General features: G+C 44.5%; 2 protein-coding genes across 5 annotated transcripts in view; both read left to right on the plus strand.

Annotated features, from left to right (window-relative positions):
• The first annotated feature begins 1,979 nt into the window (after positions 1-1,979).
• On the plus strand, positions 1,980-4,753 carry HSPA2 (heat shock protein family A (Hsp70) member 2). The gene is made up of 2 exons (XM_055362046.2): positions 1,980-2,131; positions 2,346-4,753. The coding sequence occupies exon 2, from the start codon at positions 2,351-2,353 to the stop codon at positions 4,268-4,270; it is 1,920 nt and encodes a 639-aa protein (XP_055218021.1). The 5' UTR covers positions 1,980-2,131; positions 2,346-2,350; the 3' UTR covers positions 4,271-4,753.
• Positions 4,754-11,102: 6,349 nt separating this feature from the next.
• The window catches only part of PPP1R36 (protein phosphatase 1 regulatory subunit 36), a 39,350-nt gene continuing 24,568 nt past the window's right edge, over positions 11,103-25,884 (plus strand). The window contains exons 1-3 of one of the 4 annotated variants that reach the window (XM_055362060.2): positions 11,103-11,326; positions 12,185-12,249; positions 14,083-14,130. In XM_055362060.2, coding sequence (XP_055218035.1) covers positions 11,258-11,326; positions 12,185-12,249; positions 14,083-14,130 — 182 coding nt within the window. In that variant the 5' untranslated portion in view covers positions 11,103-11,257. Of the gene's footprint in view, positions 11,547-12,184; positions 12,250-14,082; positions 14,131-25,884 lie in introns of all 4 variants that reach the window. The other 3 variants (XM_004055297.3, XM_055362061.2, XM_055362058.2) reach the window with 3 other exon arrangements.

Raw genomic sequence — 25,884 nt, forward strand, 5'->3', positions numbered from 1 at the left:
CATACACAATCTATGTAAAGAATGGCTTTCCTACTCTTTGCTGGCGAACTTCAGCTCCCGGCTTAGGCATGCCACCTCTTCCAGGTAGCCCTCAGCAACGCACTTTTCCATCAGCCTGGGTGTGCCCCTCTGTGTTCCCACGGCGCTTTGCTTTCAGCGCTTCTCCCAAATTATGTTTACCTGTTTATTAGACTCTCCACCTCTGAAGACTAAGCCATTTCATTTGGCTTTTTACTGCCACGTAGTAGGTACCTGTTCAAGCTTGATGGAAGGACTTCCCCAGCCTCCCCACACATATTATGTAAAGTGATCGCTGTCTTTGCTTCCTCCTGGAGACCATTTATTTTATTTTTTTTGAGACGGAGTCTCGTTCTGTCGCCCAGGCTGGAGTGCAGTGACGCAATCTCGACTGACTGCAACCTCTGCCTCTCGAGTAGCTGGGACTACAGGCGCGCGCCACCACGCCCGGCTAATTTTTGTATTTTTAGTAGAGACGGGGTTTCACCATGTTGGCCAGGCTGGCCTCGAACTCCTGACAGCAAGTGATCCACCTACCGCGGCCTTTCAAAGTGCTGAAACTACAGGCATGAGCCTCCACACCCGTCCAGGAGCCCATTTATATGGGAGCCTGATTCTACAGATTATTACCTGGTGCCAGGGTATTTTCCAGACCTGTCCTCACATTCCTGTTAAACAGAAGGAAGTGAATCGCGCTCCTTTTCATCTACCTTCTTGGAGGGTTTATGCCTCCAATATTAACCTCAGCACAGCCAAAGAAAATCATTCCATTCCATTGAGCGGAGTTAGAAACATGACTAGGTCACGATCACAACCCCGTGTGTGCCAGGGTGACCGAGACTGGGTGACTTTATGGTGTTTCAACGTGTGGGTTTTGACTGATTATATTATGGGTTTTCCAGTCAAAAACTCAAAGCACTGGATAAAGCACTTGCGACCTAAAATAAGCAATGGAATGAACAGGAAGGCGAAACCAGAGTTTAAAGCGGCAGGACAAACAGGAAAAAGGAAGAGTGAGGCAGGAAGGGTTTAAATGCAGGCTCCTCGGAGGACAAGTCGCCGCCACACCCCTGTCTGCCGTCCCGCCAGCCGCCCTCACGCGGCGCGGGAAAACGGTCGGCCTCGCCCTGGGCTCAGGTTCTCTCCGCCCGCCAGGCAGCGGGGTTTTTTTTGTTTTTTTGTTTTTTTTGAGACGGAGTCTCGCTCAGTCGCCCAGGCTGGAGTGTAGTGGCGTGATCTTGGCTCACTGCAACCTCCACCTCCCGGGTTCAAGCGATTCTCCTGCCTCAGCCTCCCGAGTAGCTGGGACTACAGGCACGCGCCACCACGCCCAGCTAATTTTTGTATCTTTAGTAGAGACGGGCTTTCACCATGTTGGCCAGGATGGTCTCGATGTCTTAACGTCGTGATCCGGCCGCCTCGGCCTCCCAAGTGCTGGGATTACAGGCGTTAGCCACTGCGCCCGGCCCCAGCCTGGCAGTTTTAATCGAGCGCTCACAACCAGAGACGCAGCGAAGCACCCACCATAAAATCCCAGGAGGCCGACCGCCGGTTCAGACTTTTTCTTTAATCCCCGTCCAAGGTATCCGCCCTCACCCCCCACCCCAGCCACTCCAATTCCCTATTCCCTCCCCTTGGACGGCGCCAGGGAAAACAAGCTGCTCGAGCTTTATTTCTTCGGTGCAACCAACTCAGAATGAATTCCTCCGCCCCTGCGTGCTCAGTGAGTCGACACCCTAGCAGTGAACTACATTTAAAACCTCAGGAATTGAGCGAACTCTCCCAGAGGCTCTCCTCACCGGGATCCCCTTCCACGCCTCCTCTCCGTGCCGCGCCTCAGTCCGCACTGCTCATTGGCCGCGTGCCCTGCCAATCCGATGCACGTCGGCTAGGGCAAAGACCGCGAAAAAGCGCGTACACCTGGCTCTGGGAGCGCGCGCCTAACGCCAGCCAGCGGCAGGAGGCGCGCGAGGCGCCACGGCCTGGCGGCCGAGAGTCAGGGAGGAACCTCATTTACATAACGGCCGCCCCTCTGTCTCCTGGCGGGGGCCGGAGTCCCGCCCCTCGTCCAACTTGAAATCTGTTGGATCACGGGCCAGTCATTCCGACCTAGGCAAGCCTGTGGTGGAGCTGGAAGAGTTTGTGAGGGCGGTCCCGGGAGCGGATTGGGTCTGGGAGTTCCCAGAGGCGGCTATAAGAACCGGGAACTGGGCGTGGGGAGCTGAGTTGCTGGTAGTGCCCGTGGTGGTTGGTTCGAGGTGGCCGTTAGTTGACTCCGCGGAGTTCATCTCCCTGGTTTTCCCGTCCTAACGTCGCTCGCCTTTCAGTCAGGATGTCTGCCCGTGGCCCAGCTATCGGCATCGACCTGGGCACCACCTATTCGTGCGTGGGGGTCTTCCAACATGGCAAGGTGGAGATCATCGCCAACGACCAAGGCAATCGCACCACCCCCAGCTACGTGGCCTTCACGGACACCGAGCGCCTCATCGGCGACGCCGCCAAGAACCAGGTGGCCATGAACCCCACCAACACCATCTTCGACGCCAAGAGGCTGATTGGACGGAAGTTCGAGGATGCCACAGTGCAGTCGGATATGAAACACTGGCCGTTCCGGGTGGTGAGCGAGGGAGGCAAGCCCAAAGTGCAAGTAGAGTACAAGGGGGAGACCAAGACCTTCTTCCCAGAGGAGATATCCTCCATGGTCCTCACGAAGATGAAGGAGATCGCGGAAGCCTACCTGGGGGGCAAGGTGCACAGCGCGGTCATAACGGTCCCGGCTTATTTCAACGACTCGCAGCGCCAGGCCACCAAGGACGCAGGCACCATCACGGGGCTCAATGTGCTGCGCATCATCAACGAGCCCACGGCGGCGGCCATCGCCTACGGCCTGGACAAGAAGGGCTGCGTGGGCGGCGAGAAGAACGTGCTCATCTTTGACCTGGGCGGTGGCACTTTCGACGTGTCCATCCTGACCATCGAGGATGGCATCTTCGAGGTGAAGTCCACGGCCGGTGACACCCACCTGGGCGGTGAGGACTTCGACAACCGCATGGTGAGCCACCTGGCGGAGGAGTTCAAGCGCAAGCACAAGAAGGACATTGGGCCCAACAAGCGCGCCGTGAGGCGGCTGCGCACCGCTTGCGAGCGCGCCAAGCGCACCCTGAGCTCGTCCACGCAGGCGAGCATCGAGATCGACTCGCTCTACGAGGGCGTGGACTTCTATACGTCCATCACGCGCGCCCGCTTCGAGGAGCTCAATGCCGACCTCTTTCGCGGGACCCTGGAGCCGGTGGAGAAGGCGCTGCGCGACGCCAAGCTGGACAAGGGCCAGATCCAGGAGATCGTGCTGGTGGGCGGCTCCACTCGTATCCCCAAGATCCAGAAGCTGCTGCAGGATTTCTTCAACGGCAAGGAGCTGAACAAGAGCATCAACCCCGACGAGGCGGTGGCCTATGGCGCCGCGGTGCAGGCGGCCATCCTCATCGGCGACAAATCAGAGAATGTGCAGGACCTGCTGCTACTCGACGTGACCCCGTTGTCGCTGGGCATCGAGACAGCTGGCGGTGTCATGACCCCACTCATCAAGAGGAACACCACGATCCCCACCAAGCAGACGCAGACCTTCACCACCTACTCGGACAACCAGAGCAGCGTACTGGTGCAGGTATACGAGGGCGAACGGGCCATGACCAAGGACAATAACCTGCTGGGCAAGTTCGACCTGACCGGGATTCCCCCTGCGCCTCGCGGTGTCCCCCAAATCGAGGTTACCTTCGACATTGACGCCAATGGCATCCTTAACGTTACCGCCGCCGACAAGAGCACCGGTAAGGAAAACAAAATCACCATCACCAATGACAAAGGTCGTCTGAGCAAGGACGACATTGACCGGATGGTGCAGGAGGCGGAGCGGTACAAATCGGAAGATGAGGCGAATCGCGACCGAGTCGCGGCCAAAAACGCCCTGGAGTCCTATACCTACAACATCAAGCAGACGGTGGAAGACGAGAAACTGAGAGGCAAGATTAGCGAGCAGGACAAAAACAAGATCCTCGACAAGTGTCAGGAGGTGATCAACTGGCTCGACCGAAACCAGATGGCAGAGAAAGATGAGTATGAACACAAGCAGAAAGAGCTCGAAAGAGTTTGCAACCCCATCATCAGCAAACTTTACCAAGGTGGTCCTGGCGGCGGCAGCGGCGGCGGCGGTTCAGGAGCCTCCGGGGGACCCACCATCGAAGAAGTGGACTAAGCTTGCACTCAAGTCAGCGTAAACCTCTTTGCCTTTCTCTCTCTGTCTTTTGTTTGTTTGTTTGTTTGTTTGTCTGTTTGTTTGAAATGTCCTTGTGCCAAGTACGAGATCTATTGTTGGAAGTCTTTGGTATATGCAAATGAAAGGAGAGGTGCAACAACTTAGTTTAATTATAAAAGTTCCAAAGTTTGTTTTTTAAAAACATTATTCGAGGTTTCTCTTTAATGCATTTTGCGTGTTTGCTGACTTGAGCATTTTTTATTAGTTCGTGCATGGAGATTTGTTTGAGATGAGAAACCTTAAGTTTGCACACCTGTTCTGTAGAAGCTTGGAAACAGTAAAATATATAGGAGCTTAAATTGTTTGTTTTTATGTACTACTTTAAAACTAAACTGAACATTGCAGTAATGTTAAGGACAGGTATACTTTTTGCAAACAAATGCATAAATGCAAATGTAAAGTAAAGCTGAAATTGAACTCAAAGTTACTGTCTTGGAGTTTTCAATTTTCCTTCCTTTATATTTTACCCATATTCGTCTTTTAAGATGTTAGTATGATGTGAAATTTATCTAACCAATCTTGTTTAATTCCCAGATGAGGGTGCTGCCTTGAATTCCAACAACTTAAGGGGAGAAGAATCTGGGTAAACTTCACCCACCCTTAAATACAGAAACCTGACTTGGGGTCTTCCTAGTGTACTCACACTCCTACAACTTAAGTGTCCAAATGAAAATTCACCTGAATATTCCAGGAAAATATGAGCTATATTCTGGGGTTAAGTGTAAAATGAGCCTTTAACAAAAGCTGGGCAGAAGTTGTCTTATAATTGCCAAAGGAAATATGGAAACAAATTAATTTTGTGACATACAGGAGCCTGAAACAAGAGACAGCAGACAAGCTTTCAAGTGACTTAATAGTGAGTATAAATTTAGTCAAACTTGTTTAATTTTCTAGTAAAACAGCTCAACTTCCGAGCTTATGGCAAATTCTAATAACATGTTTCCCGCAGTTAGAATTACTTGGGTAGGGAAACATAATTATTATTATTTTTTTCTGGTTTGGGGATCATAACGTTTTTGCAATACTTGCCTTAAATCACTAAGATAGATTTCTTTTTTAAAAGGCAAACTGTACTAGATAGTCTTGTATTTTGTTAATATACAACTTGTCCATTTTCCTCCATATCCAATTTGAGATTGTTATAGATAAGAATATTGCAACCCTTTGGTGATCCACTATCCTGGATAGTGGATCACCAAAGGATTTAAAATTCACATCCTTCAGAGAAAGGAATTCATTTTTATTTTTTAGTGAAATGACATGACTACTCTTTTCTTACTCTCTTTAAGGAGAACTTGAGAGAAATTCAGTAAAACCAATAGGAAAATGCATAGTTAACCTGATGTTTTTACTGCACATAGACGTTTTGATATCTTTCCACATGATACAGGTTTGCTTCATGCTGCTCATAAGACAATAGTTATGAAAGCTTTATCTTCAATTTAGTAGTGGACCCATCTATGTCATTCAGAGAGATTAATTTTATGAATAATGGAATGAGTAATAATTTTAAAACTAGGTAAGAAGTTAGCCCAAGAATACTGGCCTTTGGTAATGACCCTTTCATACAAGAGTTGACTCTTAAGTACACATAAGGTGTTTTTTTTTTTTTCCTTTTTAGCAAGCCTCATTTGGGTAGGGGGGAGGAAGATAAATAGCCAACAGTGAAATTGCTTCAAAATAAAAACCTTTTTTTTTTTTTTAAAGGAAACTGCTTTTTATACTCTGAAAAGCTAAAGATAACTCCAATTTATCAGTGCTGGTGTCACATTGGTGGAAATTTTTCAGCAATGAGCATTTAAGGGTGTTTCATGGACTACAGGCATAAATATGTGACAAACTACTATGGTACTACAAAATCAGGTTAATTGTAGCTTTAGAGTGACGTTTACTGTGAGTTTTACCAAGATAATACCCATTCTGTTACCCTTTTATTAGTCCTTTATTTGTTGAAAGTGTTCATTCCTTGGTCTAACTTCAAAATATAATGGAGTCCTTCTCTAAATGCAGTTTGGTATGACTCATTTTAGACCTCACTTAAGAGATTAGTTTCTAAAGTATCAGAAAATGACCATTGGTAGTTTTTGATCCTACGGCCTGACCTCCGGTAGCTTGCTATAATACTAACATCAATCTGGGCAGATACTTCATTTTCTATTTTGAAAAGTAATTTGTAAAACTCAAATTCTTGAGTTTTACATTCTTGAGCATTCTTGAGAGTGTTTCTTATTTAATTCTCTCTTTTCAAATTTACCAAGATTTGCATATTACCAAGATAAAGCCACCAAAGTAGCCATTCACTTTCCAGGGGTCAGTTGAAACTTGTAACCTGATAACTCCTGGGAACTCCTTAGCAGATGTTAGATCAGCCATAGTCAAGTAACAGTGGAAAAAGTACTTGATGTTAGGATGGGGCTAAATTACAGTTTAAGGATTCTCCGACAGGCACTTATCTGAAATTCTTTTTTTTTTTTTTTTGAGACGGAATTTCACTCTTGTTGCCCAGGCTGGAGTGCAATGGCTTGATCTCGGCTCACTTCAACCGCCGCCTCCCGGGTTCAAGCGATTCTCCTGCCTCAGCCTACCGAGTAGCTGGGATTACAGGCATGCACCACCACACCCGGCTAATTTTGTATTTTTAGTAGAGATGGGGTTTCTCCATGTTTCTCAGGCTGGTCTGGAACTCCCGACCTCAGGCGATCCGCCCGCCTTGGCCTCCCCAAGTGCTGGGATTACAGGCGTGAGCCACGCGCCAACCCACTTACCTGAAATTCTTATCTGAATGTTTGATTAACATAGTTGTCCCTGTTTTGAGGGAACAAATATAGACACCTGTCGAAGACATAACTGGTTGTTTACAGTATTTGAGATGTGTGAAATTTCAAAACAAACTCACTTTAAATTTTTTATAGTATTGATTTGATATGTATAATGAAAATGCATTAAAACTTGTACATTAGGAGATCTTAGTACAATTTACAACTGTTAATTTAACATGTATGTGTAATATTATGTTACCCATTCAATATGTAATGGAGACTTAATGAGTATTTCTTTTTTATGTATAATCTTAAACAGGAATACAACCTGGCTATCTAGATGAAATCAGAAAATCTATTTTTATGATTTTCCAATAGTGGACCTATAACATATTCTTACTTTTAACTGAATGTAGTTTATAAAGGTTGTGTTGTGAGGCATGCTACTCTTGCTTTTGAACACGATTTAAATTGAAGTTTAAAAATATCTCACATCCGTATGTCACAACTGTTAAGGGAATATATATGTTTGGATTTAGAAGCAGGAATATTCAATTGTGTAATGTATAAATAGGTGTGAATAAACTTCTGAATTAGTTACAGAATTAGGAGCAGAATTTAATTCCTTGAGGAAAATTTTGGATCTTTAGAAAAAGCCCAGTTTTGTTTTGTTTTGTGAGACAGAGTCTCACTCTGTTGCTCAGGCTAGAGTGCAGTGGGGCCTCCTCGGCTCCCTGCAACCTCTGCAATTCTCCTGCCTCAGCCTTCCGAGTAGCTGGGATTACAGGCGCACGCCACCACACCCGGCTAATTTTTGTATTTTTAGTAGAGAGGGTTTCACCGTGTTGGCCAGGCTGGTCTGGAACTCCTGACCTCAGGTTATCTGCCCGCCTTGGCTTCCCAAAGTACTGGGATTACAGGCCTGACCCACTATGCCTGGCCCCAGTGTTTATTCTTGATAAAGCTTTTTATTTTTTTTTTTGAGTTGGAGTCTCCTTCTGTCGCCCAGGCTGGAGTGCAGTGGAGCAATCTCGGTTTACTGCAACCTCCGCCTCCTGGGTTCAAGCAATTCTCCCGCCTCAGCCTCCGGAGTTGCTGGAATTATAGGCACCCACCACCACGACTGGCTAATTTTTGTATTTTTAGTAGAGACGGGGTTTCACCATGTTGGCCAGGCTGGTCTTGAATTCCTGACCTCAGGTCATCAGCCCGCCTCAGCCTCCCAAAGTGCTGGGATTACAGGCCTGAGCCACCGTACCCAGCCTTGATGTAGCTTTTGAAATGGAAATATTTTAGGGTATATGCATTTCTGAAATTTAATAGGGTGATGCTTAATGTTAAAATGTCTTTCCCTTAGAACATACCAAGATGTCATAGGCCCTTTCTTCCCCTTCTTTCAGTGTACATTAGGTTGTCTGTGAATTGAAGGTTTAGTAAATAAGCAATCAAAAATGGAGCTGCTGGTGCGGTGGCTCACGCCTATAATCCCAGCACTTTGGGAGGCCGAAATGGGCAGATCACTTGAAGTCAGGAGTTCGAGACCAGCCTGGCCAACATGGTGAAACCCTGTCTCTACTAAAAATACGAAAATCAGCCAGGCATGGTGGCGTGCCCCTGTAGTCCCAGCTACTCAAGAGGCTGAGGTGGGAGAATCGCTTGAGCCCGGGAGGCGGAGGTTGCAGTGAGCGGAGATCGCACTACCGTATTCCAGCCCGGACGACAGAGTGAGACCCTGTCTCAAAACAAAACAAATGAACAAACAAAAAAACAGGAGCTGCCATCTCCAGATGTATAATGTCAGAAAAAAAAAATAATTTTTTAAAAATGGAGTTGTTAATTCAAAATTTTGCATTGCTGTTTTCTTCTGTGGAAAGTTAATTTTTTTAAGGTAGAATTACAACACTATAAAAACCTGTCCATTGGCCGGGCGCGGTGGCTCACGCCTGTAATCCCAGCACTTTGGGAGGCCGAGGCGGGCGGATCATGAGGTCAGGAGATCGAGACCATCCTGGCTAACACGGTGAAACCCCGTCTCTGCTAAAAAATACAAAAAATAAGCCGGGCGTGGTGGGGGCTCCTGTAGTCCCAGCTACTCAGGAGACTGAGGCAGAATGGCGTGAACCCGGGAGGCGGAGTTTGCAGTGAGCCGAGATCATGCCACTGCACTCCAGCCGGGGCGACAGACCGAGACTCCGTCTCAAAACAAACAAACAAAAAAACCTGTCCATTATCTTTTTTATAGAATTAGCATGAATTATATTCAGTTAATGTCTTGGACCTAAAATCTGGGATCAGCAATTTAGTTATATACTATATGCTCTTAGATAGTTATATGACCTTAAGTTTCTCTTAATTAGGAAAAAAAAAATTCCTTCACAGGACACTTGGAGTTATCAAATATTTAGAAGTTACCTTCATCCCTACTAAATATCATCAATTGTGTTTATTCTTCTTTACAGGGAAAATCATATTTCCAGTTTTGGTTGTGAGTTTCTAATGTCATTTAAAAAGAAACCTAACTGGTGAAAAATGTACCTTAGGAAATGGGTGGGTCACTTTTTAAAATAAGTACTGTAATGATTAAGAGATGTAAAAACAATCTTTTCTTCCTCCTTTTGTTTGGGGTAAAGTGATAGAGAAGTATAAGATTGTCCCTTCAGAGTTACTGAAACTTTCCTTTAAATATTATGTCCCTCTATCACATGCGAAATAACTTCTCCTTTAATTTTTAAGTAGTTATTGTTTTGGGCTCTCAACTTTTATTTTTACCTAAGTTTTGTACATTAGACAGCCTAAGTTTATTCTGTGATAAGATATATAGATCTTAAGTTTTCTATCAGCACTTCTCCACACATTATTGGGATGAACTGAAGAGGTTTACTGACCACTAGTGTGGTCTTCCCGGTAATGATTATGTAGTGATTGGATGCCATCCAGATTCCTTGGTCTGTCTGCATCTTTTCTGGAGCTTTACCTCATTATTTCCCTGTCCTGTCCACCCCAAGTTATGTTTGCTACTTGGTGAAAAGCTCTTGGCATATGGGATAGTCTCCTTTTCAAGCGTGTCATCTTGTAGTAAGAAAGCCTTGCCTGCAGCCAGTATATAGGTGGGTTTCCATATACCTGGACCAACTGAACAGCTGCCAGAATGGACTCAAGTGAGCAGAACATGAATCTAGATGATTACTATTTAATCACTGTAGCCAGTGATTGTGTATTACCAAGTAGTGAGACTGGGAGGGTGGGAATAGAAGAAGCAGTGGGATGACTACTGACATAACTTAAAAGTTTATGGGAGTATATATCCACTACTTATGAGCCTCTCATGCCAATTAAGCTGTGGTGATACAAAAGAATATACTAGGCATTCCCAATCATGTTGCATCATCTAGCATTGCTCACTTAGAGCTGGGAGGAAAAAAAATCAGCCAGAATCAGCATTATCAACTCTGTTGCAAGAAGGAATTACAAGACACATGATTTGAAAAGTATAAATGTAAAAATATCAGTTGAATACCCATTGACACTAAGCAAGGTTCTTTGTTTTTGAGCAACACTAATTTTGAGTACTTAAGACTGGTGCTTTACACACACCACTCCAAAAATCCACATAACCCCTGATTTGGTGTTTTCAGAAGAAAGATCAGAATAGTCTTGTCCTAGATTCCACAGCTTGTTAAGCAGCACAACTGTTGTGAAAACCTTATTTCCGTACCCATGTTCTCTTCCACGAGGCTACCCTGCTTCCCCACCTCAACCCTGCTCTCCCCATCAACCTAGGTTCATCCTGGATTTGAACTTAATAATAGTGCTAATCATGAAAGTTAGGAAGAAATGGATCTTTCTTCCCTATAGGACTGAATGTAGTTACTCCAATTAAAACAGTAAAGTGAATAACTTCATGAAGTTCACGGTTGGAATGCCATGAAGAATTATGCCCTGGGCGGCTTTACAATGGATAGGCCAATACGTCGCCACGGCTTTTAAGACTGGGAAACGGGGCACCAGGCTGGGCTTTGGAAATCGCTGGAGAAGCCTGGGTGCGGCCGCAGCCCGCGCGGCCTAGGACGGAAGCGACGCCCCGCCCCGCTCCGCGCCCCGGGCAGCCGTGTGCAGGCGCCTGCGGGCGGTATCCTCGGCGACGCCGTATGGCTGCCAGGGCGAGGCCATGTACCGGGTGCCCGAGTTTTATGCGAGGAGGAAGCGGTTAGGTGGGCAGACCCCTTACTTGATGGATGTAAGTGCAGCCTTGGTCGCCCCCATACCCGGGCTGGGCGCAAGGCGGGCCCTGCTGCCCCGAACCGGCGCCGCGCCCCTCGCCCTCCTCCAGAGGCGGGTCGTCGCCTTCGCCCCGGGCTGGCGGTTCTCAAAGACACCTGGCCATATTTGCCTAGAAAAAAAAAAAACTCTGGTGTATTTGACAGATGGTCAGAATTGAATTCTGGCTCCCTGCGCAGGTAGTTAGATATTTACGAAATCCCACCTCACCACCTCTAATTGGTTGGTTGCAAAATAGGGAGACCTACTGCGGGGGAAGCAGCCCCGGTCTGGGTAGAAAGGCTGGTGGGTGCTAGCTTCCACGGTGAAAAGGGTGTACTTAACTTTTTGCCACTGCCTGTAAAGGGCAGGCTCAGTGTTGGAGCCCGGAAGTCTCCAGAACCAGACATTTGAGGCTGTCCTGGGCATCAGTTTATTGTCTGAATTTCAATTAATTGGTAGATTGCTATGATGAGCTATATGTAGTCCCAATTTCCTTCCTATCTTTCGCCCTTCCCTTCCTTCGCTGCTTCTTTCCTCTTTTCCTACTTTCCTCCCTTCCTTTCTCCCTCTCCCTCCTTCCTGCCGTTCTACTGAAACCACACCTAAAATCAATCAAAGCGATAAAATCCTAGCTTCAAGTTTAACGCTTTAGGATTCTACACTCTTATTGAAAGTGTAACGAGGGACTGACTAGTAGGAACCATTGTTTTTTGTTTCCTTTTTATTACTTAAAAGATGTGTTAGTAAGTAGGAATTATTGTTAAAGGTTTATTGTGGCATGTGGATTGTAAATTGAGCTTTTAATTATTTTTGCTGCAATCATTTCGTTTTACAGCAGTTGGGATTACGATTAGGGATGTGGTACTGGAAAGATGAAACCAGAACTCTTGAATTCAGAAGGTAAAATTTAACAACACTTTATTAGAGTTTTTATAAAAATTACATGTGCCTGGGGGAAAAAAAAAGCAACAGAAGAGTATAGAGAATAAATACCCACTGAACCTTTGCCATCTGGAAGGAGACAGTCATTTCAGTGAACAGCCTTTCTCTGAACGCTTACCAGCTGCTTCACATGGACCAGACACTGTGCTAATGTTTACCAACTCTTTGAAACAGCTGCATGTTAACCGATTTACAGATGAAGAAACTGAGGTTTCAAAGGGTTCAGCGACTTGAGGAAAATTAAGTGACTTAGCCCAATCACACAGCTCAGAGGTGACTAAGATTATTTAAATGTAGGTCTGTTTGATTTACAGAGTCCATGTTTTTAATTATAAAATTGCCTTTTTGAGTTAGAGAAATATAGTTTACATTAATGGGACCATATTATATCTGCTGCAATAGATGGTGAATCTCACAAGGTAAAATTACTAAATTAGAAAAAACTGATTCTAATCTCTATTAAAGAAGACACTGACTCTTACAAGTGTATAGCTAAATTAATAATACTAGACACTATCTGTTGTGCACTGATTGTGTGCCAGACATTTGCATATTTTTCCAATTCTTAAAACAACTGTGGAAAGTGAACATTAATGTCCTCATTTTATAGATGAAGAAACAAGGCTCAGGGAGATTAAGCAACTGAACCAAAGTCATACAGCCAGTAAGTAGCAGAACTGATAGTTTGAACCAAGATTTGTCTAATGCCAAAGCCCTTTTCATGTGCTCGCTGTCTCCCTCAACTAGATAGTAAGCTCCTCAGTGGCAGGAACTATCTTATTCATCCTCAGGTCTCTGGAGCCAGCTACAGAACTTCTTCAGTAGGTACTCAACAAATATTTATTGAGCATGTTCAAAGAATCTGCTAGATTCAAGCAGAGGAAGAATAGATGCAGGTGATCCATTAGAAGACTAGTTGTAGGATTACAGATAATTATACAAGTAAGCAATAGCGAGAGTTAGAATTAACTCCAGGTTGGTAAAAATAGAAAGGCAAAGGACTAAGAAATACTTAAGAGAGGATTGACAGGATGTTTGGACAGGATTGATAGGATATGGGGATTGGATGTGAAGGGAGAGGGAAAAGCAGTTGTTTAGATTGGCTCCTAGGTGTCTGACTTGGGTGATCAGGTGGCTGGGATTGCCCTTCACCCATATACAGCATTGAAGTGACAAAACTGGTGGCTGGGTGTGGTGGCTCAAGCCTGTAATCCCAGCACTTTGGGAGGCTGAGGCGGGCAGATCACCTGAGGTCGGGAGTTTGAGACCAGCCTGGCCAACATGGTGAAATCCTATTTCTAATAAAAATACAAAAATTAGCCAGGCATGATGGCGGGCACCTGTAATCCCAGCTACTTGGGAGGCTGAGACAGGAGAATTGCTGGAATCTGGAAAGCAGAGGTTGCAGTGAGCCAAGATTGAGCCACTGTGCTCCAGCCTGGGCGACAGAGAGAGACTCCATCTCAAAAATAAATAAATAAATAACATGACAAAACTGGCCATGTGTTTCAGGTTGCTATGACTTGTTCACATTAATACGTCTTGGGCTGTTGGACAAATGGGGCTGGAGGTCAGGAAAGGAGTTGGCTAAGCAGACATATATAGTTACACTAGATGTTTATAGTTACATTATAAATATAATGACATGTTTCATGTTAATTAAACAAATAATTCAAAGGCTTAACATTTTATTAGAGTCAAAATCAAAAGTTTACATTTTATAGAATATGTATTTCAGTATTTCTGAGTAACCCGTCACTTCAAAGCAGTAATTTCAGTTTTCTTTCTCAGGTTTGCCGCAGAAGATTCTGTCCAGTGGCTCCTGAAACATCACCCTCAGTGAGTGTGAGACAGACAGTGAGATAGCTTTGGGATTAGACAGACAAGATAGTTACAGGAGTCAAAATACATGTTAAAGCACAAGAGAATGTGTGTATAAATATTAAGTGCCAATTTTTTTTTTTTTTTTGAGATAGAGTCTCACTCCTGTTGCCCAGGCTGGTGGACAATGGCATGATCTTGGCTCACTACAGCCTTGACTTCCCAGGCTTAGGTGATTCTCCCATCTCAGCCTAGTACTCACACCACCATGCCCAGCTTGTTTTTTATATTTTTAGTAGAGACAGTTTTTCACCATGTTGCCCAGGCTGGTCTCGAACACCTGGGCCCAAGTGATCCACCCTCCTAAGCCTCCCAAAGTGCTGGGACTACAGGTGTGAGCCACCGCATCTGGCTGACAGTATTTTTCAAACTAATTTTCAGTGCTAATCTAACAACCCACCCCAAATGGTGCTATTTCATGTTTGAGCCTACTAATAAGTTTGCAGCTATCAGTTTCATATCATCTTTCATATTTGTGAAATATTCATATTCATAAACTAGAGTTTCTTTTTGTTTGTTCCCAAATTGTTCTTAAACTGTGGTTTGATTTGATTTCCACTAATTTTGGAGAATAGCTACGTGATGGTATGATTTAAAATGTAGGTTATATGACATAATACAAAAACATGAGCAAAAGAGGCCAGACACAAAAATGTAAATACTGCATGATTATATTTGTATAAAAGTTTTGACAAATAGGCAAAAAATAACTTTAATGATAAGAGTAAATAAAAAATAGTGGTCACCTTTAGGGGGTTATCAACTGGTAGCAGTGGGAGACAGTATAAGGAAACCTTCGGAGGTGGTAGAAATGGTCTATATGTTGATCTGGGTGGTAGCTTTATTGTATATACATATTAAAAAAAATTCATCAAGCTGCACACTTTAAGATTTATGCACCTTATTACGTGTAAGTTATAACTAAAAAAAAAAAAAACAAAAAAACTCCAAACCCCGGACTACGTGGAGTACACAAACTGGGGGGCCGTTAAGGGAGTTGGAAAAGGAATTATTATGAAGAACAGATGGGGGTGAGCCAGGCTGTTTTTGGTAGAGCTGCTCTGTGTTTAAGTAACTCAATGTGGTGAGCCTTATAGTATCAGGATTACCCTGGGCATCTACCTGCTCAGGTAGAGGAAGGCAGACCCTTGTATATTTTAGGTCAGAGCTGGTATTTGGATTCATTGGAAATACAGGTATTGGTTCCCTGTTAAAGTCTGAGCAAAGCCCATCACAATTGTTTTTTTTTTGTTTTTTTTTTTTGTTTGTTTTTTTTTTGAGATGGAGTCCCTTTCTTGTGGCTCAGGCTGGAGTGCAGTGGAGCGGTCCTGGCTCACGGCAACCTCCCCATCCCGGGTTCAAGCGATTCTCTTGCCTCAGCCTCCCGAGTAGCTGGGATTACTGGCATGCGCCACCACACCCAGCTAATTTTGTATTTTTAGTAGACACAGGGTTTCTCCATGTTGGTCAGGCTCGTCTCTATCTCCCAACCTCAGGTGATCCACCCACCTCGGCCTCCCAAAGTGCTGGGATTACAGGCGTGAGCCACCGCACCTGGCTTCATCACAAATTTTAACAGATAGTTCAAACCTATCTGTTACAGATAGTTAGTTCAAACCTATCTGTTCAAACCTAAGTCAGAGAGGACTCTTGAGCTGGAACATGCTTTTTCTGTCAGAGACAGTGCTACTGGAGACTTTTGTTACTCCAGTTGGTGGTGAAGAGGCAAGGCTGAGGCAGAGGTGGTTGAGAGTAGACAGTGGTAGGGATGGAAGCTGCAGAGGTAGCAGGCGTGTTCAGTGACTGCTTTCATACCTAGCAGGGCAAGATTAGAACTAGCCAGACAAGACAATTATGCAGCAATCCAAGAGGCAGGTGACTAGGACCCAGATGAGCTCTGGCAGGAGAATGGAAAGATAAGCAGGGGTGGGGAGAGCCAGCAAGTGTGTGGAGTGGGTAAAGGGCAACAAGCTTATTTTTTTAAACGCATACTATTCGAGGTGCCCTGTAGGACCCCCAGGTTAAGAATCCAGTAGGCAGGAGTTTGGCCCTTAGGAGAAAGGCAAGTGCAAAATTAGAGTGGGAAGTGGAATGATTGAGGCCAGAACCCTAGGAAATACCTACTTAAAAAAATTATGAAATATATTATTTAAAATCATACTATTTAACCGTTTTCTTGTTTGCTTAGAGAATACTCGCCAGTGGCGCTTGCAGCTACAGCGTTTACCCCGAGATAACTTTGCCATGAAATGTCTCACTTTCCTTATTATTTTCTCATCATTCTAGTATATTGACTTTGGAAACAAAAGACATTCTGTTTATAGCATTCGGTTTTTAGTGGTATTTCCATTTACAAAATACAGTAATTGTCTATCGCTGAAAATTTCAAATCCTGGAAAACGTAGCATTCCTACACATGATGTTAACATCATTCTCGAACAGTTGTTAGCCAAAGATTCAGTTGATAAATAAGATTTTTCTGAAATAGACGATTCTGATGATTGAGATGATTCTGATGTTGGTTCTGTTGAGAAATAACTCTAAGAATAGTTTTGTATTTTATTTTCATGTGGAAAATCAGTCAGATTAGCTTCAGCCTCAAAGAGGGTGTTTATGTAAAATTAAATGAATGTTGGCAGTGAGCTACACTTTTCTTTTTTCTAAATAGGAAAAGTATTAAAAACATCAGTGAGTACCTGTAGTCCCAGTAAGTCGGGAGGTTGAGGGGACAGGATTGCTTGAGACTAGGAATTTGAAGTTATATTATGCCATGATCACACCTGGGAATAGCACCAGCCGCTGTACTGCAGTCTGAACAACATAGCAAGACCCCGTCTCTTAAAAAAAAATTGCAAAATACTAATAAGCAAAAACAAAGCACAGTCCCACCCAGCAAGTAACTGTTAACATCTTATGGTATACATATATAGCTTTCCAAATCTTCTTCTGATTTTCCCCTCTCTCTGTCTCTCTACACACACCACTCTCTTAACATTTTGCATTTCCATCATTTCATATCTTTTTCCTCATTAAAAAATTGTACATATATACTGAAAAACAAGTATATAACTGTACAAAGCAGAAAGTGAAGATTCCACCACAGTTGTATACCCAAAGACTACCAGTGCACCAATGTTAAGAGTTACCAAGTTATTTTTATTTTGTGTTTTCAACATACTGGTTACATTTACTTTACATTTTGTGACTGATAATTCCAAAATCTGAAGTCTTTGTAGATTGATTTTTTTTCTTTTTTTTTTTTTGAGACAGCGTTTCACTCCCATTGCCCAGGCTCACTGCAGCCTCTGCCTCCCAGGCTCAAGCAATTCTCCCTTAGCCTCCCAAGTAGCTGGGACTACAGGCAGATGCCACCGCATCTGGCTAATTTTTTGTATTTTTGTAGAGACAGGGTTTTACCATGTTGCCCAGGCTGGTCTCAAACTCCTGAGCTCAAGCAATCTGCCTGCCTCAGCCTTCCAAAGTGCTGGGATTATAGGCGTGAGCCACTGTACCCTGCCTTGCAGGTTTGATTTTGTTGCCAGTTTTACTTTTCTTGCAGCATTATTTTAAAAACTTAAAAAAATAAGTATAAATAGGCTGGGTGTGGTGGCTCACCCTGCGATCTTAGCATTTTGGTAAGCTGAAGTGGGAGGATTGCTTGAGCCCAGTAGTTTGAGACCAGCCTGGGCAACAGAGTGAGACTTCTGTTCCCACAAATTTTTTTTTTTTTTTTTTTTAATTAGCTGGGCCTGGTGGTATGTGCCTGTAGTCCCAGCTACTTGGGATGCTGAGGTGGGAGGATTGAGGCTGTGGTGAGTCATGATTGCGCCACTGTGCTCCAGCCTGGGTGATAGAGTGAGACCCAATCTCCAAAATACGTGTGTGTGTGTGTGTGTGTGTGTAAACATTTAAAACTTTTTATGTTATTTTAGAATTTTAGAGACAGGGTCTCACTTTGTCACCTAGGCTGGAGTGCCGTGGCATGATCTTAGCTCAGTGCAGCCTTGACCTCCTGGGCTTAAGCGATCCTCCCACTTCAGCCCCCACTGCACCCACCCGCCGCCCCCCAGCAAATAGCTGAAACTACAGGGACATGTCACCATGCCCAGCTAATTTTTTTGTAGAGATGGGGTTTTGCCATGTTGCCCAGGCTGGTCTGGAACTCCTGAGCTCAAGCAATCTGCCTGCTTCAGCCTCCCAAAGTACTAGGATTACAGGTGTGAGCCACCATGCCTGGCCCATTATAACTTTTTATATTAGAAGATTTCAAATATATAAAGGTAGGGAAGATGGTGTAATGAACCCCAACAAACCCTTAACAGCATCAAGAAGTACCAAATTAAAGTCAATTTCATATCTATACCTCTGTCTACCCCACTCCTCAATTATTTTGAAGCAAATCCCAGGCATCATATCATCTGTAAATATTTCAGTATGTATCTCAAAGAATAAGCACTATCTTAGAAAACACAACTGATGTAGGTTGGGAGTCCCAATATATAAAAGAAGAAGAAGAAGGGGAAAGAGAAGGAGAAGGGGGACAAACGGGGAGGAGGATACAACTGAATTACTATTTATATACCTAAAAATACAAATGGTAATTCCTTAATATCATATATTCAGTTATAGTCAGTTGGTATTCAAATGTCCCTTGTTGTCTGCTATTTTTTGTTTGTTTCAATCAGTCTTTAAAATAAGGTTTGTACATTACAATTGGCTTGATATGTCTTAATTATTGTACACATTTTAAGCCTTTGATAGATATCTTCATACTGCTCTCAAGAATAGGAGACAGGCAAAGAAAGAGGAATTGGCCAAAGACAGAGAAAGAATGGGCTGGGGGCAGTGGCTCACGCCTGTAATCCTAGCACTTTGGGAGGCCTAGGTGGTGGATCATGAAGTCAGGAGTTCAAGACTAGCCTGGCCAAGATGGTAAAACCCCGTCTCTACTAAAAATATAAAAATTAGCCAGGTGCAGTGGCAGGCGCCTGTAATCCCAGCTACTCAGGAGGCTGAGGCAGGAGAATTGCTTGAACCCAGGCGGTAGAGGTTGCAGTGAGCTGAGATTGTGCCACTGCACTCCAGCCTGGGTGAAAGAAAAAAAATAGAAAGAGAAAGAATGATTAGAAAGGTCAGAGGAAAACCCTGATACACATAGGCCTCAGGGGCAGAAGAAGGTTCTCCAAGAAAGAGGATTGGGCAGGGAGGGGTCAGCAGTGTCACAGGCTGGAGAGTTCTGAGGAGGGCAAACACTGCAAAAAGGCCTGTGGATTTAACAAGTTAGGGATCCGTAGGGACTAGGTGAGAAGCAGCTTCAGGAAGGCTGTAGGGTATACATCAGATGACAGTGGTTACAGATGAGAATCTGAGATAAAGATGAAAAACTAGCAAAAATAGAGTACTCAGCTGGGTGTGGTGGCTCACTCCTGTAATCTCAGCACTTCAAAAGCCTGAGGTTGAGGGTCGCTTGAACCCAGGAGTTTGAGACCAGCCTGGGCAACATAGCAAGACCCTGTCTTTACCAAAAATGGACAAAATTAGCTGAGCATGGTAGTGTGTGCCTGTGGTTCCAGATACTTGGGAGGCTGAGGTGGGAGGATCACTTGAGCCCAGAAAGTTGAGGCTGTGGTGAGCCATGATCCTGCCACTGCACTCCAGCCTGGGCAACAGAGTGAGACCCTGCCTCAAAAAACAAATAAACAAAACCCCCAAAATAGAGTACTCTTGCTTTTTTTGTTTGTTTTGTCTTTTTTTTTTTTTTGAAATGGAGTCTTGCTCTGTTGCCCCAGGCTAGAGTGCAGTGGTGTAATCTCGGCTCACTGCAACCTCCCCATCCTGGGTTCAAGTGGTTCTCTTGCCTCAGCCTCGAGTAGCTAGAATTATAGGCACGCGGCACCACAGCTGGCTAATTTTTGTATTTTTAGTACAGACAGGTTTTCACAATGTTGGCTAGGTTGGCCTCAAACTCCTGACCTCAGGTGATCCGCCCACCTCGGCCTCCCAAAGTGCTGGGATTATAGGTGTGAGCCACTGTGCCTGGCCCAAAATAGAGTACTCTTATCAGTAGGTTTACCAGTGAATGAAGGAAAGAAAGACATAGTAGCCTTTAGTGGATCTGGGACTAAGGGAAGGTTTTGGGGATTTTTGTTAGTTTTGATTTAAAGGTAGGAAAATCTTGAGTGACTTTGTTATGGCAGAAAAAGTAAATAAACAGAGAAAGGAAGGTGGGACTGGGATCAAGATCAGAGGTCGGGGTCGGAAGAGAGAGCCGCAGTTTTTCCACTGAGTGGTGGGAAGGAGGTAATGCAGACAGCTTGGGCATCTGGAGGTACAGGCAGGGATATCCATGCTGCCCTTCTTACTGAAAAGAAACCAGACCCTTCCAGGCTACTATCGAAAGGAGAGTCTGTTGTTAGTGGTGCTGTGGAACCGAACTCTTTTTCCCTGGGATTGCTGCTCTGCTTTGGGCTCGCTTACCAGGAACTGCTGCCACTGCTACACTGGGCTGGGCACCAGGGCTGAGGAAAGTTGCATTCACCAGAGCGGCCTGATCCAGATATGGGACCTGGATTTCCTGAAGTCCAGTGGACAGAGGAGACAGAGAAGGCTTCCCAAGGAAGGTGATATCTAAGCTACGACCTGAGGAAAAATAGGAATTGGCAAGGTAAAGGGCCATTTGATTTGGGGAGGAAGAGAGTGCATTCTAGGGAGAAGGAACATGGGCAAAGCCCAGACCTGCAAGGGCATGGGCCATAATGTGGGGACTGCAGGTGGTTCATTAGGCTGGGTATATGGTCCCAGACAAAGTAGATTTAAACCAGGGCCAGATTATAAAAGATCTTGCATACTGTGGTGAGGAATTGGAACTTTATTTAGATGGCACAGGGGAGTCATCAAAGCAGAGAAGTCACCTGTGATTAGAATTGCATCTTAGGCCCGGGTGTGGTGGCTCACGCCTGTAATCCCAGCACTTTGGGAGGCCAAGGCGAGGAAATACCTGAGGTCAGGAGTTCAAGACCAGCCTGGCCAAAATGGCAAAACCCCATCTCTAATGAAAATACAAAAATTAGCTGGGCATGGTGGTACCTGCCTGCAGTCCCAACTACTTGGAAGGCCTGAGGCAGGAGAATCGCTTGAACCCAGGAGGCGGAGGTTGCAGTGAGCTGAAATCACGCCATTGTACTCCAGCCTGGGCAACAAAACTAGAATCTGTCACACACACAAAAAAAAGAACCACATCTTAGAAAAGTGGCTGGGCCAGGCACAGTGGCTCACACTTGTAATCCCAGCACTTTGGGAGACTGAGGCAGGCAGATGGCCTGAGCTCAAGAGTTTGAGACCAGCCTGGGCAACATGGCAAAACCCTATCTCTACCAAAAAATACAAAAATTAGCCAGGCATGGTGGTGCACACCTGTAGTCCCAGCTATTTGAGAGGCTGAAGTGGGAGAATCATCTGGGCCCTGGAGGTTGAGGCTGTAGTGACCATGATGGCACCACTGCACTCCAGCCTAAGCAACAGTGAGACCCTATCTCAAGAAAAAAAAAAAAGAAAGATGACTGGCTCAAAGATGGAAAATTGTTTGGGGGGAGATACACTGGAGGCAAGGAGATCAGTTAAGAAGCAGTTGCAGAAACTCAGTTGACAGATGGCTAAAATTAGGATGGTGGCAGTGGAAAGAGAGGGAAGTAGCTTAAAAAGATTAAGAATTTAGTGATTAGTGAGCCATGAGGGGTGAGGGTGATGGAGGAATCAAGGAAGACACCATTTTCCAGCGTGAGCCCCTGGTTTGATGGTGGTACTTATTTACTGAGATGGAGGAAACAGGAGGTGGGAATACACAGTAAAGGGGGAATGTGTTTATTTTGGACAGACTGAGTTTGAGATGCCTCTAAGACAGCTGATTGACAGTGTTCAATAGACTGATGTGTCACTTTATAAGTCTGCAGAGAGATCTGAGCCTTGAATATAAATTTGTGTGTTATTGGTGCTAGTGAAGTAGATGGAATTATTCAGAGGGAATGAGAAGAATGACCATGTGAAGCTCTGAGAGGGCCCTCATTTAGGGAAGGAACATGCCTCAGAAAAGGAGCTTTAGAAGGAGACCAATAAATTGTAGCCAGAGAGAGGGGAGGAAAATAGAGTGTCCTGAATCCAGACAATCTGTTTCACAAAGTAACATCTTGATCTCAGGGGCATCAAGTTTTATCCCATCAACTTAAGACCCTGAAAGTTCTGAGGTTTTAGTCCTCTTCCACCTGGGGTAGGCCAACTTTTATACCCACTAGCCAAGAGGAGTGCTAGACTTCTAGGTATTCTGAAGCTCAGATCAAGAAAAGATTATCCCTTTCCCCTCCCCCAGCTTGAACTTCCTGACCTCTCTCCTGGTCAAATGAAACAGGAAATCTTACCCTCAGAGACAACCTAGCTCCCTACTCATAGGCAAGTCTTGCCTTACTTTTGCAGATTATACCCTGATGGGGATGACTATTAGAATACAACAGGATACCCTAACCTCCATGCAAGAAATGCCAGGGAAAGGGTGGCCATTATTTATTAATAGGTAGTTAAGGAAGAGCAGTGGAGAATGGTTTGAAGGGAGACCTGGGTTCACATTCTAGCTCTGCCCCTGACTAGATGGTTATCAGTTGTCAAGTTACTTAGCCTCAATAATTCTCAGCTCCTTAATCTATAAAATGAAATAATAATGCCTCGTGAGAAGTAAATGAGGGTGCTGGTATAGTTCATCAGCATGCATGCCCATTTCTTATTTGGTAAAGAGATAATACCTTTACTCACAGGCATCATCTAGGTTGGCCCATGAGGCAGACTTTTCTCTCTGACATAGTACCTGCTATCCTTTCCCTTCTTGCTTCAAGTGCCCCTATTCCAAAGCTGGCAGAGAACCAGCAGTCTGCCTGAATGTTTGCCAAGGTCATGGACTCCCCTGAGGACATAAAACCAAGGAAACCCTACTCTTTCGTCATGGCCTGAGAGAAGACTCTCTGAGAACCATCAAAGAGGTCTAACTTGTGTGGAAGCCAAGAGTGGTCTAGCCCTCTGCATTTACGTGATGGATTCTAGAGAGAAAATATGAATTTCTTTCCTGTTTACTTCAAGGCAAGGGGAATGACATGATTATATTGTAATATTAGGGAACTACATCCACCTTGTACTCTGGAGATAGTAGGAGGGTATAGGCTAGCTAGCCCAGACTGTGGTTTGGGCACCAATCAGAGGTTCAATTCACAGCGCAATTTGCAATTATTGGCTGGGCGCGGTGGCCCACACCTGTAATCCTAGCACTTTGGGAGGCCGAGGTGGATGGATCACTTGAGGTCAGGAGTTTGAGACCAGCCTGGCCGACATGGTGAAACCCCGTCTCTACTAAAAATACAAAAATTAGCAGGATGTGGTGGCAGGCACCTGTAATCCCAGCTACTTTGGAGGCTGAGGCAGGAGAATTGCTTGAACCCGGGATAAAGAGGTTGCAGTGAGCTGAGATCATGCCACTCCAGCCTAGGTGACAGAGTGAGACTCAGTCTCAAAAAAAAAAAATTCAGTTATTACTAGTGTTGCTTGTTGGTGATTCCAAATGCATTATGAGCATAGGCTGCTTTCAGGGCTATGGCAGAGCACTCACTCACAAAGTGGAACCTGTCTTACCAGCCAAGCTAGAGAATGACTTCAGTGAAGTGAAAGCCATTCAGACAAGTGTGAAGTAGAGAAGGTGTGTCCAGAGGTCAGAGCATAAAGACTAAAAGCTTAGCAGTAAATGCCAGACTATTGGCTAAGGGCAGGCACTATCTACCAGTTTCTAACACTGGGACATGGTTCAGCCTCTCCAAGCCCTAGTTCTCCATCAGCAAAATGACAGCATTATACTAGATGATATTTTTTACTTCCAATAACCCCCAAATTCTATGATTTTATGATTTTATTTTTTATTTTATTTTATTAGTATTTTTTTTTTGAGATGGAGTTTCACTCTTGTTGCCCAGGCTGGAGTGAAATGGCATGATCTCGGCTCACTGCAACCTCCACCTCCCGGGTTCAAGCAATTCTCCTGCCTCAGCCTCCCAGGTAGCTGGGATTACAGGCATGGGCCACCACGCCTGGCTAATTTTGTATTTTTAGTAGAGATGGGATTTCTCCATGTTGGTCAGGCTGGTCTCAAACTCCTGACCTCAGGTGATCTGCCTACCTCAGCCTCCCAAAGTGTTGGGATTACAGGCGAGAGCCACCGTGCCCGGCCTCACTTTTTTATTTTATTTTTAGACAGGGTCTCACTCTGTCACCTAGGCTGGCTAGAGTGCGGTGGTGTGATCTCAGCTCACTGCAGTCTCCACTTTCTGGGCTCAGGCAATCCTCCCATCAACATTTGGTATTTTTCCATTTCTTTTTCCCTGCACACCTCCATCCCCAGTATTTTAGCACACCCTTCCCCATGAATACCCAATTCTTGGAGACCAGTGATAAGAGCAGCACCAGAAAGAATGAAAAGCTTAGAAATCATCACTGGCCAACTTGGTGCCAGTCATCTTAAAAAAAAAAAAAAGAAAAGAACAGTGGAAAAATTTTAAAAAATCATTCCCTTGAGGTAATATTATATACATGCTTTTGGTAGCTAACCTACAACATGAATATTGCCAGGCAGTTGGAGAAACTCCTGGAAGAAGAAGAAAGTACCAAGCTGACTTTATTACTGTCATGGAGAGGTATTTAAGAAAATTTCTTTGTGGGATTTACCAAGGAAATAATAAAGTTCTCATTATTGATATCCATATTTAGAGAATGAATAAAGTTGAGGGGAAGTGCTTCTATTACTGCATCTGCACCTCAGCTTAACAGAAGGACACATAACTTTGGGCAGAGGGTAAACTTCGGCATTGTGTTATCAATGTGGCATTGTTATAACCCACAATGGGTTTGGCAGACACCACAGTTCTCCCAGAAAATGTACTATTTATAAGGCAGGAACCTCGTCCTGTTAGTCTTCAAAACACTTTTCTCTGTTTTTCTGTCATTTGCTGAGACTCTCGAGAGTCTGTTCAATGGCTCTGATCAGAAACCATCTTATTTTCAATGTCATAGCAATTCCTAACACATAGTAGATCGTCAGTATAGATTTGTTTGTTGTTTAATTGGGTTCCTTTGTTAGTCAAACTCATTACGGCTTAGTAGTGCTTGTACAACATGCTAAGAAACTCTGAGTTAAGTAAAAGGTCCTGAAACCTACCTGGAGATGGAGATGGCTGAGGCCTTTAGAAGAGTCCACAGCAGTGAATACTGAGATTGCTGTTTGGGAGGCAGGATTGCCTGGTGGCTCAGCACTTGGCTCTGTGGCTAAAAACCTGGGCACCGCTCATGACTTTACCAGTTGCTGTTATTTTAGTCAAGTCACTTAATTTCTTTTTAAGTTTCCATTTTTCTTGTATGTAAAGAGAGTGATCATATTTTGTGTTAGAGTTTCCATGAGGGTTAAATGAGATTGTGCCTAAAAGCACTTGTCATATAACAAGTGCCTCAATAAATAATCTTTTCAAACTTACCAAGAGCTTTCTGTTTCTTACGAAGTTACTACAATATTTTTCAGATATTCTGTGTGTGGTGGTATTCTGGAGATTGCTGATGGTTAGAGGCTGAATGTAAAGTCTGAAGTTTTAATTTTTTCTCTAGATAAGTGTTCCATATATAAATAGATGAATTGAA

The sequence above is a fragment of the Gorilla gorilla genome, chromosome 15, assembly GCF_029281585.2.
Source record: "Gorilla gorilla gorilla isolate KB3781 chromosome 15, NHGRI_mGorGor1-v2.1_pri, whole genome shotgun sequence".
Classification (NCBI taxonomy): Eukaryota; Metazoa; Chordata; class Mammalia; order Primates; family Hominidae; genus Gorilla; species Gorilla gorilla.

Excerpts from the sequence above, each read along its gene's own strand:
- HSPA2 (XM_055362046.2), top strand. The coding sequence starts at position 2,351 with ATGTCTGCCCGTGGCCCAGCTATCGGCATCGACCTGGGCACCACCTAT.